Genomic DNA, 17,574 nt, shown 5'->3' with positions numbered 1-17,574 from the left:
CACTATTTTCAGCTCAAAAACTGTCAACTCATTTATATACATATTTGTATGTGTGCTTATATTTTTAATTGAAAAAATTGCTGTGTAAAATAACTTAATTTTTATATCCAATTAAATACAGATCTTTGTTACATTTGAGATTAAGTTTTCTATATGTGAAGCCAATATGGCAATCTTGCACATACTTTTTTTTTAATATTAATTTTTTTCGTATACATTTTTTGGTTTTTGAAGAAAAATAGTATTTTTTTGGAGCTCCACACCATTTTCTGGAGCTTGTAAAATATTTTTAAAGGTTTAAAGAAAGATAAGAACCTTAAGCCTAAAATCTGAAACTGTTCATAAAATCTTTAAAAATGCTTTATAAGCTCCAGAAAATATTTTGGAGCTCCAAACTATTCATTTTCAGCTTCTGCCGTCAGATATAACCAATATATAACCATTTTATAACCACATATAACCAAAACTCAAATTCTTTTTCATTATTAGTGGTTTTTTTTCATATCGTGTTTCCTACGCCTGTACAAAAACTTTGGATGGTCTAAAATTTTCAGAAAAATGCCTTGAAAACGTTGCTGATTGGCAGAGAGTGGCAAAACATTGCTTCCTTGACCTCTGTATTATTGCAGATTTTCGGTCAGTCAGTCTCAAAACGTAAAAATGTACATAGCTTTTTCCCAAAAGTTTATTTTTCGAGTTGGTTGACGACTCGTAGTTCAACCCACGTGTCTAGTGTAAATTTTTTACTAAACTTTACTAGTTTTTTTAATAAAATTTTTTTTTGGTCAAAATTTCAAACATTTGTCGGCAAGTATGCCATTTTGAGAAAAAATTACATATGTAAAGGCAAAAATGTACGTACGTTCATAGGAAGTAGTCTTAAGTTTAATACTAACTCGATTTTCATATTATTTTAGTTAGTAGGCGTCTCTAGCAACGCCGTCGCTCTTAAAGAGACACTTGTAAAAGGTGTTTCCGAAGATTGGCTAATTTTCTACCAAAAAATTATTACAAACACTTTCTAATACACTTAAATAAAGCTTAAAGAAAAATATCTTTATATTTTTTTTGCTTATTAAATTGTCAAAATTTGTTTGGTCTAAACTCGCGTAAAACCATAAACTAAAGAAAAATGAATTTTGTGTTAAGCGTCATTATAAAATTTCTTATTTTCACTTAAATATGTATGTATGTACATGTTTTATAAAGCTTCAAAGGGGGCAATGCGTTTTCATACTCTCAGAATAAATTGTCAAAATTAAATTGGTCTAAACTGGTATAAACCCTTAAACTAATGGAATTTCATAAAAAATATTAATATAGTAATTTTGTTCAGCTTAACAACTTTTTACTTTATTTTTTTTTTTAATAGATTTAATACTTGTATCCTCACTTGTCTTTCTTTTAAGCTAAGCGCCAACTAGCCAAAAGTGAACAGTCATTTTTGGGCGTATCAGCGGCAATTATGGCGCTATAAGCTGGTTAAACCACATATTTATGCATCTTTTCCATATGTGTGTACATATATTTACATATACATATGTACATATGTATGTATGTTTATATGTGATTATTTGTAGCCACAAAAGCAACGGCTTATCAATTGGCTTTGGCGCAGCTTTTCCGAAGAAGTGACGCATTCAATGCCAGTACCGTTTTTAAATGCGTTTTTAATTTATAAACTAGCGACTTATTCAAATGCTTTAGTGAGTGTCAATAAACAAACGAATACACCTACATATGCATATACATGTGTACATGTATGTATGTAAATGCTTTTGCCAAGTTGGCGGCGTGAAACGTGAAAATTCGCAAACGTCAGCAAGTGTTTGAGGCGAACGCATTTGACAGACAGCCGTTAGGCAGCGGCGTGGAAAAATTGCATTTGCATTTGCATATGTCAAAAAACTAATTAAAAGCAAACAACTTGTTCGCACAGCCGAACAGCGCAACGGCAGCGACAGCGGCGACGGCAGCAAGTGTGGCGGCATAAGGAGTGCAGGCACTCGCGTATATTTATATGAGCAATTATTTGCATTTGCTTGTATGTACATATGTGTGTGTTTATTAAGTAGTATGTAGCTAAGTAGCTGCAGCCTGTTTTAATATATATTTCTAGGCCAACTCATCTACTGCGCAGGTGCACATGCATATGTATGTGTGTGTGTGTTTGTATGGCATGCATTCATTTTTGCTTGATTTTTCCTTGAATTTGCTGCATGCCTTGTGCCTTGTACAGTTAATAGTCTTAAACTTGTCAAAATCGTCAAAAAACGCAGTCGCAGCGCTACACACACACGAACACAGGCATAACCACATGTAGTTCACATTCATATAAATATTTTACGCATTTTCGGCTTGAGTCTTAATTAAACTTCACGTTGCGTTGCTAACAGATTCATCACGCAGTTTCGGTTGCAAATTCCGTTGCACAAACGCGGCTTGCCACGCTTGCGCGACTTTAGCTGCCACACTTTTTTCACATTTTTTTTATAGTTTGTTGCACTTTTTTTGCACGTCAGTGTAGTAATTTGTGAAAAATCGCTTTATAAATAGAAATTGCCACGCAGACGCGCATTGCTGCCACATGCGGCATGCAATCGTCAGTGTCAGCGGGCGTTAGGCTGCTTGCTGCAATTGAAATGTTCAAATGCCAAAGCAACAGCAACAACACATAATGCCTAGTAATGGCAAAAGCAAATGCGAATTCGAATTAAATGTCAGCACGCATTCGAACTGAAAAGGAAATGTGGAAATGCCAACTAACAGGCGTTTAAAGCACATCTAAGCACTAACACACGCACACACACATACATACACTAAACAATCCGAACATTTCTAATTTCCAGCACAGCAAATCGCACCGCAACTTGGTCAAGTTGCAATAATAATTTTCCCGTGGCCAACGTAACGTCAACAACTATTCAACAAAATGCGCAGCAAACACACTAAAATGCATATGTTGCATGCCACATGCCCCGCTCAAAGTGCACAAAACAAACAAACTTATCATAAATATGCAGTCACATGTAAATTGTAAATATGTATGCAACTACCAGCAATCCACTCTTATTGTTGTTATTGTTGCAGCGTGGTATCCAGCGTCTGTGTTAGCCGCCGCTGTGATAACCCGCTGTTTTACTAAGTTTATTAAGCCGCATTACTTTTTCCCCCAACTAACAGTGGGAGCAGCTCATTATGCACCACATAACAACAACAAAACCAGCAACAGCGTAGAGCAACTACTGCAGCAGTGGCACTGTGTCGCGGTGCGCTCGGTCGCCAACTGAATATACATATGTACAAGTAGAACGGCTGCATTCTCTCAGCGCGTTCACGAAAGTTGAAAAATATTTGTGCATTAAACCAGTAGCCGTGCCGCTCAGTCAGACTCTAATATCTGCTTAAGTGCATACATTAATAAAGCGGACGGACAATTCGTTGCTTTTTATCGTTGATTTGTATTTGTCGTTGTGTGGGGGCAGCGCTGCGGCGTCAAAGTAAAACTTTCAGAAATATGAGTGAAAGGTATGCGCTGTGCCGCATTCAACGGTGCGACGATATTATTAGCCTAAATATTTTTGGCAAGCTTGGAAGTTGGAAAAATATTGCGCTGAAATTGAGCAAAGTTATTTAAGGCAGCTACTGTGAAATTTCGTAAGAATCTCATCTATTTTGCTTACATGTTTCCCTACTCTATACCTCCAAAAATAACATACTACAATTTGAAAGCGTTATCTCATATAATTTTTGAGTTTCAGCCTGTTAAAGTTAGGCACTCAGTTCAAACAGCTCCGTCGGTTTTCCTTAACACGCGTTTTCCTCCAAAGCTTCATTTTGCAAATATACTTGAGTGATTACTCGGCGACAACTCAAAGATTTTTGCTGCATTTCCCGTATATAGTTCTCCATGCAATGATATAGTTCTCTTCACAATGATTTATCAGTTTATAATTTGTTGAAAACTCGAATTTTGGCAGTTAAAAAAAAAACCAAAATTTAAAAAAAATTCAACTTCGTATTAACGCCAATTTTTTGTAAATTTTTCACCTTTCTTCGACATTAAGTCATTGCATGGATAGTATTTTCCAGGCGCGAATATATTTTTAAGGTTTCATTCACGGAGATGACCGGAATCATTGCAGCAGTAGAGGACCTTTGTGTAGGGTCGTTAAAGATCGTGTGTAACATGAAAAATATTTAATTTTTTTCCCGAAAAATGTTACTATATATTCTTAAAATAAAGCCTTAAAACTGTATATTCTTAAAATGTTACTATATATTCTTAAAATAAAGCCTTAAAACTGTATATTCTTAAAATATAGAAAAAATTGCAACAATATAGGATATCGTTACCTGAAATGCAAAATAACGTAACATCACTTTCTATAAGTTTACAGGCGAAGGAAAAACGATATCATAGAAACCACTCATATAGAAAGAAAATTTTGAGTTTTGGTTATAAATTGGTTATAAAATGGTTATAAAGTGGATATATATTGGTTATAACTGACAGCAGAAGCTGAAAATTTTATGCTACCTATGACTTGATACAAATTTTAAAAATCAACAGCTGTTTGAAAAAAGTTCAAAATTAAAAGAATTCATGTGGTATCAAAAAATCTAGGTCCGTTATAGAAACTGATTTTTATATCTAAATAGATCTAGCTCTACATAGAATCTGATTTTTATAACGTCACAAATGCTTTTTTTTTTGAGATTTGTAGATCAGTAGTTGTACCAAAAACCTTGGTCTGCGGTGGGATCTGACTTTTATGTAATCGTGTGTAAGTATGACTTTTTTGGAAAACTCGTTTAAAAAATAATTTACATTAATTTCTGATCTGTTTCGTGGATTATCTCCACAGAATACGGAGAGTGTCACTAAAATGTTCCAAAGTGCAAAAAATAACAAAAAACTAAAAAAAAAAAAATTTACCTAAAATTTTGTTCGTTTTTGACCTGCGATCAGTTAAAAAAAATAAGTAAGTCATTTTTTGGTGAACTATGTATATACAGAAAATAAGGCAAAATTAGTGAACGGATCAATGGTCTCGCTGTAATCATAATCTAAAACTAGTTTGAAAAATGTAGTGCTAAGAAAAAAATGTTTAAAGATAAACGGATGGGGCTGATTGAACTGAGCGGCTGCCCTTTAGAAGGCTATAACTGAATATACATTTGAAAAATTTCATTACAAATTTCAGTCTGGTATTTTCAGAGGGTATAGAATATACAAATGTTAAAAAAAAAATATTTTTTTCAAAATTGTATGCTAGCTGTGACCCAAGCTTCATATAAATTAATATTATCTTTTGTTTTTTTTTTATTTTAAATAAATAACGGTAATTTTCTTCATTTTTACAAAAAAAAAAAAATTAGTTAGAAAATTAGTTTAAAAAATAATTAAAAATTACAAAAAATAATTTTTTTTTATAAATAGAGATGCTACAAAAAAATTTAAATTAATTAGAAAATTAATTAAAAGAATTAAAGAAAAATATAATTTTATTTTTCTAAATGGATATGCTGCATAATTTTTCTTATTAAATAATATTTATAGCACTTTCAAAATTTTTTTAGTTTCTGTCAATTTCAGTGCTTTTGTTACTCTTTTTCGATATTTTGTCAAACCCAAAATAACAAATTTTAACTAAACAACATTTACATTAATTAATTATTAAATTATTAAACAATTAACGGAAATTTTCTCCACATTTTTTCAAAAAAATAAAAAATAAAAATAATTATAAAATAAATGTTAAAAAAATTTATTTAAAAAATTAAAAATATTAAATTTTTTTCCAAATGGAGATGCTTTTTAATTTTTTTTACTTTTAATATTTCTTAGTGCTCTTTGTTGGTTTCATTTCAACATTTTCTCATACCCTAAATAATACATTAACTAAATAACATTTATATTAATTAATTATTTTTGCTATATGTTTAGAAAAAAAAACTCAATCACTCAATCAATGCAACCAACTTAGTTCATTTGCACAGCAACTTACATATTATTAATTAATTTTTATTGCTCTCTACATTTTAATGATGCTGCTCTAATGACAGCTACTGTGACCAACAACAACAAACAATCCACTGTGCTTAATGATGCCTAAAAACACAGCAAGCATATCGTATCTTACCATATTGCTACGTCAACTTGCTTACTGGTCATTTGCGCTGACTCAACTCAACTCAACTGCTTGGACGCGCATATTTCCCAGGCTTGTTTGTTGGTATTTTTCTTAGACGCACACTCGAGAGCCACTCAAAACATTATCGCGCTTGACATCCTCAACCGGCGGCGACGCAACGCTAGGAGCATTGCTCCAGATGGCACTTAGAGCACAACGCTGACCATTAGTCCACACAGACACACACACACACCGAAGCCAGTGTAAATATGTATGCAAGTCGAAGAGATCTCTGCTTGCTTGGAGCACCGTAGAGGCACTGATTGACTGTCGCGACTGCTCTTTTGCTCTGTTTATATTTCCTTGGGCATTTCTGTTGATGTTTACCTATAACGCTATTGCTACCGTAAATAAATACAAAATATTATTTTGACCGTAATTACTGGAAATGTGCGAGTAAATAAGCGTGTGAGTGGGAGAATGCGAGTGTGTGAGGCAAATGATTTGGTAAAAATGTGCGGATGCTATAGAGCCTATGTCGGGTAGTTGCTTTTGGCCCCCAAGTGGCGTGTGCAACTCAATGATGTCATATGATGTGGCGATTTATTGCATAGTTTGTGTGAAAAATTCGTTAAAAAAATTTATGTATGCTTTTAATCATTTGATAACAGCAGAAGTCATGTCTTGGCTGTTATATTTTGTTATAAAAATATTTTTTTTTCTAAAATTATTTTCCATCCGCCACATAATACAATTACTGTGCCTGCCGTAAATAAAATAAAACATAAGTGACATATGGTATATACATATGTATGTATGTACATACATATGTGTGAATTTAACAACTCGTTATGGTTCATTTATAGCAACCAACAACAATGACCATCATGTGCAATTGTGATTTTTGTCTGCTTTTTTTCAGAGCTCTGTCTCTTCATTTTTTACTTGCAGTTTTTGATTGTTGCGCGCTGCCGGAAACTGAAAGTGAAAACTTACACATACATTTACGTTTTTTGTGTTTACAATTTATTTGTTGTTTTTTGCGTTTTTCGCTTACAACGTAATGTAATGCGCATGCGTACGTGATATAGTTGCACTAACACGATTTAGACGCAAACAAAAAGGCGAAAATAAAAATTACCGAGAGGCATTTCTCTTTTTATTACAACTTTTTTTTTGCTGAAAAAAGGCAAATGTAATCCGTACGCTGTTTAGTTATGTGTATGTTTGTATGTATGTATGCATATATTTCATACTTTTGATTACTGTCATTGATGGCTGCTCGTACGCTTGGTTAGTTAGGCGCATGTGGCATATTCGTTAGCCCAAAAAGGTGTCAGTTGTCTTTTGTCAAATTATATACATACATATGTAAATACATACATACATACATATGTACAATATATGATTTTTCCGCCAATTTCTAGTAAAGTCACGTACATCGACTATTGTGCACAAATGTTCACTTTTTCGCATGCCTATATTTAAGTATATGGTATGGTATATACTTATATGACACTAATGGTCTGTATCATTGTGGTTGAGACAAAAAATAAATCACGGTAATTTCTTGTTTCAACTTATGTAATATGATATAGGGAGGTACATACATATGTGTGTATGTATGTATAAATATTTTTTGCTCTCAATATACGATAGTACACATATGTATATGTATATAAAGGTATGCTATATACCTTTTTATACTAAAATTTATATACCAATTTGTACTTTTCTGAAGTATGAATCACGAATTTCGAGAAAATCAATCATTTTATTTTATTAAATTTCGTCACACCTCCTATTATGCCTCCAAATATGTTTAAATTGGCTGTTTTTTGCTTCTGATTTTGGTAATACATGCTTTTATAGCTCCCTAAGACCGTTTTTATAAAAGAAAACTTATGAAATCGTTAGTTTCTGTTATATTCTTTTCTCTTGAAAAAGCTGCTTATTTGTCAAAATCGCCGATATCGGATCTTATACACATATAAGATAAGAAAATCCCATAATCTTTTAAAAAATCTTGTTATCTTATAATAAAATTCTTGTATGGGAAAACTTTTTTTTACAAGATGTCTTCACCAAATTTAGCATATATTATTACTCAAGTCAACACTAAAATATCTGAAGAAATTTTCCAGCTCAGACTACTTTAACATATACATAGCTACCATACAAACTGAACGAACAAAACCAAGCTCTTCTATCGAGAAATTTTTTATTTGACGAGATATCCTTGAGAAATTTTGCGTGGATGACCAAAGAGACGGTACAATATCCGAACAATTTTTTCTGATTAAAGCACTATAGCATACACATACATATGTATGTAGCTGTTATAAAAACTGGTCATCCAACATCAAAGTAAATATTTGTATACCATTTTCTGCTATAAGAAATATACCTATCAACGACATAATACTTTCAGTGAAAGTTTACGTTTTTTTCTGATTTTTAAGTTTCAGCCGGTTATTCTGATATTAATTATAATTTAAAAAGCCACCGTAAGTTTCTACAAACATTTTTTTCGTTTTTCATAATAATTTATTTCTTTACTATGACTAATTTTACTTATTTTTCGTAATAATTTTACTTTTTCCATAACATTTTTTATTTCATGTACCCTATAATGGATTTTTATATTCTTGCAACCTGTTGATAGAGAGTATAATATTTTTATTTTTTATTTTTTCATTGTTATTACTTTTATATTTTTTCACCTCTTTATTGCCAAACTTGTTACCTTAATTTTCTATTGCTTGCAAAACAATCAAACGACAGATTTTCATCAAATTTCTGGCTTTTCTTTCAAGAAACAATGGCATGTGTTTTCGCCGCAAGAGCATCTTCAAATTTTCATCAACACGTTGTCGCCTCATTTGCGGTGTGGTCTTTTTGATCTTACGCTCATCATAATTTCTTGCTTTTGTTCGCATTCAAAAAATCAACCAAATAGATTAGGCATTGCACTCACACTAGACAAATAGCACATACAATAGAAATTTATACATACATACATACACACATATAAAGTAGACATATTTTTTCAGTTATAATAATCGTCCTACATAATCTTGCGACCTGGATTAGTTTTCACGGCTGCTCATACCTGTAAATTGCAATGTGCACAATAACTGAAAAAATATTGCACATGCAGCATGCTACTTAAATACAAATTCGCATATTTTAAAATTGCTATGGAATAAAGACAGACATACATACACATTCATGCATGTGTACATATCTATTGACGCACCGAATGTCCTGACATCCTTTGCCGCACACATTGTCTGCAGCACGGCTTTGCGATTTTCCATTAACTTAAAATACGCTGCTCTGTGCCACACACACAATGGCCGGCTTAGGACGTTCGTGCAAATTACTTATGTCTTACGCTCGTGTACAAACAAATATCTATGATTATTGCAGTTACACACATGCAAACATACATACAAATAGTATATGGGAAATTTTCTTTCCATCAGGTATGCAAAAAATTACTCTATATGGACAAGGAGGACGGCAAGCAATTGCACTTCACATATCCACACCTTCGTTTCGCATATGCGATCACTATTTGACACAAAATGCAGTCGCCTTCCATGTCCGTCCGTGTTTTCATCCTTTCACCCATTGTTTCGCATGCCTGTCAGTTGGTTGATCCTCTGCTCTGATTTGGTCTACCACATGCCTTGGTTTGAACATGTCTCGTACCCTCAATAGGTCCGCCTCTAACAGCAGCTATGAGCCAAAGCAACTCCCTACATTTTCAATGTATTATACATCCATATATGTATGTTTATATGTACATATGTAGGTATGTTTGCACGTGTGTTTTTCGCATTTCATATTTTCCCTACTTTTCCGATGAAATTTGCGCTTTGTTTTGTCAGATCGTTTTCACGTTTCATTGCATTCAAATGCATTGGTTACACATATGTATGTATATGATTGTATGTATATGTATGCTTGTGTGCGTATATGCCTACTCATAGAGCAGTCGAAATTGCACTCGAACAACTTTCGTCACCCGAAATCAGTCAGTCAGCAGCCTCATCACCATCACCACCTTCATCATCATTAACCATTATCAGCCGTGAACGTTTGGCCATTAGAGGTAACCATATACTCGACCCCAAATTACATGCTCACGCGCACACGTAAATTAATAACACATCTGTCTCAAATTTAAATTTATGATTACCCATTATCAACAACAACAACAATAGTACATATACTATACATACCAATTGCTTGCAATGCAACAAAACACACATTCGTTTACATGCACGCATATAATAGTTAGTAAATGCAAGCGTTCGTGGCGAGCGACCACCCCTCGTGTCGTCTGTTGCTGTGTATATAGAATTCGTGCGCAAAATACTTAGCATTTATTCGCACACGCAATTCCCGACGGGTGCCGCATTGTTCGGCGATTGTTGCAAATCGTCGTATGTTACTATTTGTCGGTGGCCAATGCCAAGCGCGCTAGATAGATTGGCCAGTGTATTTGTAATTGGTATGGCTGCTTTAAATTCTGTGTATTTTTAACTTCTTTGTTTATTTATTTAATTTATATATTTTTTATTTTTTATATATGTATATTATATATTTAATTTATATGGATATATTTTTTAGTTTTATATAATTAAACATTTTTGTTTTATTTATTTAATTTTTATTTATTTCAATTAATATTTAATTTATTTTTCATACTATTACCCCACATTTTTATTAACAAAATATTTATCAATACTCTCTCTTCATGTTCTTTAGGTTCCCGACCGTTAACCGCACAGCTATCACAATGGCGCTGCACTCGACAGAAGCCTTAATGGCTGCGGGTTTTCTGAAATCCGGCGATTTAGGCCATCATCCGCACAGCTATGGCGGCCCGCATCCACATCATTCGGTGCCGCACGGGCCGCTGCCACCAGGAATGCCGATGCCTTCGTTAGGACCCTTCGGATTACCTCACGGTTTAGAAGCTGTTGGGTTCTCCCAAGGTATGTGGGGTAAATATCGAACCGATTTTGGTAGAAAAACTTAGCTTGATTTAAAAAAAATTATAATAACAAGCGATTTGAAATGTGTAGTGTTGAGTAAAGTGTTCTGAAAATATTATTAAAAGGAAACATTGAATAAAAATATATAAAACAATAATAATAAGTAATTTTTTAAATTAAAATCAAGAAAAAAAAATACTAAAATAAAATATATAAAAAATAGTAATAACATATAATTTTTTCTTTATTTGAAATCCTTTTTGCTATGGAATTACATATTGAAAAAATAATAACAATACATAGTTTTCTAAAATTAAAATCAATAGAAAAAATTTCTGAAACATAATATATTTAAAAAATAATGATAATAAATAATTTTCTAAAAATGAAATCCATAACAAAAATTTCTAAACGTGTATGTACATATTTAAAAACTACTAAAATTAAAATTTTCTAAAAAAATTAAAATCAATAAAAATTAAAAATAGAAAAAATTTCTAAAAATAAATATTTTAAAAATAATAATAGCAAATAGTTTTTAAAAATTAAAATCGATAGAAAAAAATTCTAAAATTAAATAGGTATATTAAAAATAATAATCAGAAATAATTTTCTAAAATTATAATTAATAGCAAAATTTCCTAAATTAAATATAATTGAAAAATGAATTATTCACCCTAGTGCCATAAAAATTAATATTTGAAATAATTATTTTAAACTTGATATAAATACATAGATATACATATACATATGTAATTTAATTAACATTTTAAAAGTGTTCAGAGAATATTATTGAAGAAAAATTTTGAATTTAAAAAATTAAAAGTAAACATAAAGTGTAATATTTCCAAAAGTAAAAATTATTTTGAAAATTTATAATTAAAAATAATTTAGAAAAAATTTAAAATTATTAAAAGAAATATTATTATTACTAATTAAAAATAAATTAAAAATTTTATTAATTAAAAATAATTTAATAAATTAATTGAAGCTTGAAATTATTCAATTATTTTTTTTATTTTAATTAAAATAATTAAGAAATAAATTTTAATTTTTTTAATTAAAAATATTTAAGAAATAAATTTTAATTTTTTAAATTAAGATTAATTACGAAATAAATTTCAAGTTTTTTTTAATTAAAAATAATTAACAATAAATTAAAAATAATTATTCATATCACGGCCATCAAAAAATTACCTAAAATTTTATAATAATATTTAGAACACTTTGCTCACGAAAAGGAATACTAAAAATATATATTTTACAAGTAATTGTAGAATTAGTCGCATACATACATATATTTTGGTTTTGGTAGTTACTTTGAAAAATTAGCCGCTTGTTAGTTTAAAGAAGCAGCATAGAATATTTATACCCTCAACAGCGCACATTAAGAACGCGAACTAGCCACTCTGTTCTTGAGATAGCGATCTGCAATTTAACATACGCCTTTTTCGCTTCAAGAGGCTGCTCAGTACAACCGTTACATAATCTGCGAAGAAAATGCTTACATACATACATCGGTACCATAGTATATAGGGATGTACATAGCTGCCAAACAAACCCGATCTAAATTCAGTCCTTGTATGGAAAACAATTTTGTTTGACTAGATATCTTCACAAAAATTGAAGAAATTGAAGTTAAAGGTAATCATAGAATATTATCTAAGGCAACCATACCATCTCCGGATATATTGCTGGGATTAGACCACTATAGCATATTGCTGTCATACAAAGTGACCGAACCAAACGAGATCAAAGTTCTTTTTACCCTCTTACGCTATTAGAAATGCACCTATGAAGGGTATTATAGCAACAACTCAGTTAGGTTAACGTTTTTTCTTGTTTTTTTTCTATGCAACTGACACATAACTCTCTCAATGAATGTTTTGATAACAGTTTATTTTATTTCAAAACAAGCAATAAGTCATAATTTCTACAAATATTTGAAAAAAAAACTTCAAGTACCCAAGTATGCTTCGAAGCTGCACACATACCATACATCTCTTTCTTCCGCTGGGTCTCGCTCACTTTCTAAATTCAATGAAAAGTGCATATCATTGAGGCGAGATAAAATAATTTAGATATATCGACGATCAGGTGCATTAACCCGTAAAATTATAAACAAATTGGCTGCATTTGACACGAAACGAATTTACAAAACACCGCTACAATAAATCGTTGGAGGAATTCTATTGAAAGAGAGACACATTAACACAAATATTGTTACAAAACTGATTTGACAAAGAAAGATATAGCAGATACCAAAACAAATATGACTATAGCCACATATGTATATGCATACATACATACATATAAGCAACTACAAACTAAAATCAAAGCAATAACAACAAATCGAAAGCAACAACAACAAATCGAAAGCAACTACATTAAACCGAAAGCAATAATAACAACAAGAACAAACCTCACCTTACAACAGAATTTTATTGAGTTGCATTGAAGTGAAAGAAAACGAAAACTTGAAAATCATGCTTGCCGCATTGTAATGCATTTCTGGGGAAGAGTGAATCTCAGAAGAAGCGATAAAAATAAAAAAAAATTAAAATAATAATAAGCAATGTGAGAAACTACTGAGAATTTTAGTAGTAAAAAAATTTATGAAAATAACTACAACAACAACAACAACACGACATAACAGGCAGACAGTCAGTCGTCCACGCCGCCTGGCAATCGCACATCCGTTTAGCGGGCAAGTCAAGTGTAGTGAAACTGATTCGCAATGAAATTGAGACGCGCACCGGAATGCCTCAATGAATGAGTTGTAAGGCGCGCTTGCCGTTGCATATGTAGCTAGTGGCATACACACAAATATATGTTGGCAAAGCTTCCCTCCTCGCTATATACTCGCATGTGTACATACAAGTATGTACATACTCACAAGCGTGCAAGCAATGACAAATGAGCCAGAGTTCGCCAGTTGCCAGCTGCAGTCAAAGTCCTCGCTAACCTAAGCGCGTATGTTGTTGTTGTAGTTGTTGGCAAACTGAGTGAATTTTGTGCTACTGATATGCCACTGATAACTTAATTTAAATAAAAATGACAAGGTGATTTCAACTGGAAAGCAACACCAACAAACCGCTTGAATGCAGCACGGCCAGAAGACTACGGCGGCTGGCTGGTAGCTAGTAAGCGGCTGAAAATGATGCCGCAACTGTTAAAAGGTTGTTTGGTACAACTATATTCAAATATATGTATTTATGTATGTACATATACATATATACATATGTATGTATGTATATTCATTTATATAAGTATGTACATACATATATGAGCACCTCAGTTGTTTCACATTTTGTCATCACATCCTGCAAATCATTGTGGCAAGCGAAGCAAAACAAAGCCAAAATAAGAAAGTAAAAAACAACCACAACAAAAATAGTGTACGCAACAATAAATGTTTTCAATATTTTACTCACGCCATTCACCGATCGACATCATTATCAATAATATTGTCAAAATGAATAATGAGCAGCAGCAATCTGTGGCAACTAACCAAGCCTACGGAAAGCTTATACATACGAGTATACACTGCAGTTGTTGTTTATGTTGATAGTTGCCTAAGTCGTTTTAGTATTTTTTAAGGCAAGAGATCGCTAAAATTTTCAAGCTATTCTTTTTTAACTAGAAACAATTAATTCAGAATTTCGGAAGGTTGTTAACATACATATTGTACATAATGATATAGAATAGAAAACATTTAAAATTAACCAAATTACACAAAATATTTTTAGTTCACTTTTTTTTGAATTTCACAATATTTATTTTCTGTTTTTTTTTTTCTTAAAATACTTTCTTATTCGATTAAAAATTTTTTTATTGCACAGTATTTTTTAATGCGCAATATTTCTTAAGTAAAAATACATTTTTGTTTGATTAAAAACAAATTGTGCAACAGTGTATACAAATTTTAAAATAACAGCCGATTTAAAAAAATCAAAAATTGCGCAATAATTTTTATTGCTCTGTATTTTTTGTGCTTTTCTAAAAATACCTTCTTCATAATATTTATTTTTTATTTTTTATCGTCAAAATATTTTCTTGTTCGATGAAACAAAATTTATTGCACAATATTTCTTTAGTAAAACTAATTTTTTGTTCGATTCAAAAAAAAAACAAATATGCAACAATGAATGTGAATTTTAAAATAATAACTGGTTTAAAAAATATAAAAATTGCACAATACTTTTAATTGCACAATATTTTCTTAGTAAAAATCCTTTTTTGTTCAATTCAAAATATGATTTGCAACAATGGATAAAAATCTTAAAATAACAACCGATTCAAAAATATTTAAAAATTGCACAATAATTTTTATTGCGCAATATTTTTTTTGTTTTACTTTTTATTTGATTCAAAATAAAATTTGCAACAACCGATATAAAAATCATATAATGCTTAACAGCAGGAGATGTCAATTTTAAAGTAATATTCAAAATTGGTTCTCATTTTCGAATGCTGATCTAATTTTTTGTTTTATTCGTGAAATTATTATAACCACATGCAAAAATTTCTTGTTAGTTTTGTATGAAAATGGTTTAAAACCAAAGTCAAGTAGGTTTCATAGTAGTATAGAGTTAAAAAGCTATTGCTTGTTAATTTTTGAATGATAATTCAAGAAATATACTAAACATTATATGCGCTTAAACTGTAAAAATATAAGAAATATGCTATCTTAGCACCAAAAATTCCAAAAACCTTTATTATTGACTTCGACGGTTTTAGAAGTTAACATCTCATATGCACTCATACGTGCCTAGAATACACATGAGGCAAGCAATAAGTGTGTTAAAACGAAAGAGTGCAGCACACGACTAATGATGATAAGAGAAAAACTTTGTGAACGCTCAAGATAATGTACGACAAATTGCTGAGCAAAGTGGAGACGAGTTACAGAAAAAGATAAATGAAAAAGGTTTAGCTTTCATTGAATATGAATTGATAAATGTTTGTTGGTTAAACAACACGTGAGCAATAAATATTTAGTAGGAATATAGCAAATGGATATACATACGTTTTTTTAAAGGCAGGTCAAAAATGTGTGATATTGGTAACGTTAGCTCGGCAACACAAAACCTCAAACTTTGTTCCAAAATCATATTAAAAATTAAAAGAAAAGTTGTCTTCGGCTGAATTGATTATATTATACCCTTTACACGTGCATTTATTATAGCATAAAAGGGTATAAATTATCCTTTTCCTGATTTTGGCCGCTCAGAGTGTATGGCAGCTATATGCTATAGTGTTCCGATCTGAACAATATGTTCAAGTATAAAAGTATTATCTTGGAAAATAATCCATGTGAAGTTTCGTGAAGCTATCTTGACAAATACAAAAGTTTTCCATACAACAACTTAATTTTGAGCGATCAGTTTGTATGACAGCTACATGTTTTAGTGATTCGATATCTGTTATTCCAAGAAATGAGCTGTATCTTCGAAAGAAAATGGCATGTGCAAAATTTCAGATAGATATCTCAAAAACTAAAGGACTAGTTCGCGTATATACAGCCATATGGGCAGACGATAGTTGCCAAAGCAATATATTTGATACCGTCTTCATATGCTAAAAAGTCAATTTCAAAATCATTTTCTCAAAAGCGCATAATATCCCATATGTAGTACTATTAACGGCCCACTTAATTAAAACTACATAAGTTAGCTTAAATGACTATTGCTGCCTTGCTTAACCACCCTTTAAGCGACGGCCATTTTTCGCGGCAGCTGCAACTGCAACTGCAACTGCAATTGAATTAATAAATTCAACATTTAACAAACGGGATTATACGGAGTGATCTTGCGGCACAAATACACATGCATGCATATACATATACATATGTACATACAGCCATACATACATATGTCTATACGGCACCACATATGAAAGCAATGACTTTCACATTAACTGTATTATAGCGCAGGATCCTCCATTACGAAATTTCCAAAAGAGCGCACCCTCTCCCGCCAGCAATAATATTTGTTAATTTTGCCTTTCTTTGTTGCTGTAACGGAGACACTAACAAAGCGTAATAAAACTATAAAAAATTATTTAAAAAAAATTAAATAAAACCAGCTGGGAAGGCAAGCGGGCAAAAGGGTGTACAGTCGCAAAAAATTTTATTAAAAAAAAAGACAACAACAAACAGAGCAGCAAAAAAAAATGTCGTATAACTCAGTATTAAGTATGTAACTCATATTTGCCACGCAAAGTAAGCGCACAACAGCAGCCAGCCAGCCAGCGCAAAGGACACAAAAGGACACGCACACAAATACATGCAAGCATTCATACAAACTTATCTTGAATGTTGGCGAACAATAGCCGAACGGCTTAGGACTCGCAAGCGTTGTAACAGCACAATAGGGATTGGGCGCAGCACAGAACACACACACACACATACATAAATAATGCAGTAT

At 31.7% G+C, this 17,574-nt stretch overlaps 1 protein-coding gene across 2 annotated transcripts in view; it reads left to right on the top strand.

The window, feature by feature from the left end:
- Positions 1–17,574, top strand: part of LOC120775565 (homeotic protein ocelliless) — a 52,306-nt gene that overhangs the window by 12,235 nt on the left and 22,497 nt on the right. Inside the window, exon 2 of one of the 2 annotated variants that reach the window (XM_040105793.1) lies at positions 10,917–11,146. In XM_040105793.1, coding sequence (XP_039961727.1) covers positions 10,948–11,146 — 199 coding nt within the window. In that variant the 5' untranslated portion in view covers positions 10,917–10,947. Of the gene's footprint in view, positions 1–10,916; positions 11,156–17,574 lie in introns of both variants that reach the window. The other variant, XM_040105791.1, reaches the window with a different exon arrangement.

Source organism: Bactrocera tryoni, chromosome 4 (genome assembly GCF_016617805.1).
Source record: "Bactrocera tryoni isolate S06 chromosome 4, CSIRO_BtryS06_freeze2, whole genome shotgun sequence".
Taxonomy (NCBI): domain Eukaryota; kingdom Metazoa; phylum Arthropoda; class Insecta; order Diptera; family Tephritidae; genus Bactrocera; species Bactrocera tryoni.
The sequence above is the reverse complement of the archived record's forward strand: the minus strand, read 5'-3'. Positions and strand labels throughout refer to the sequence as shown.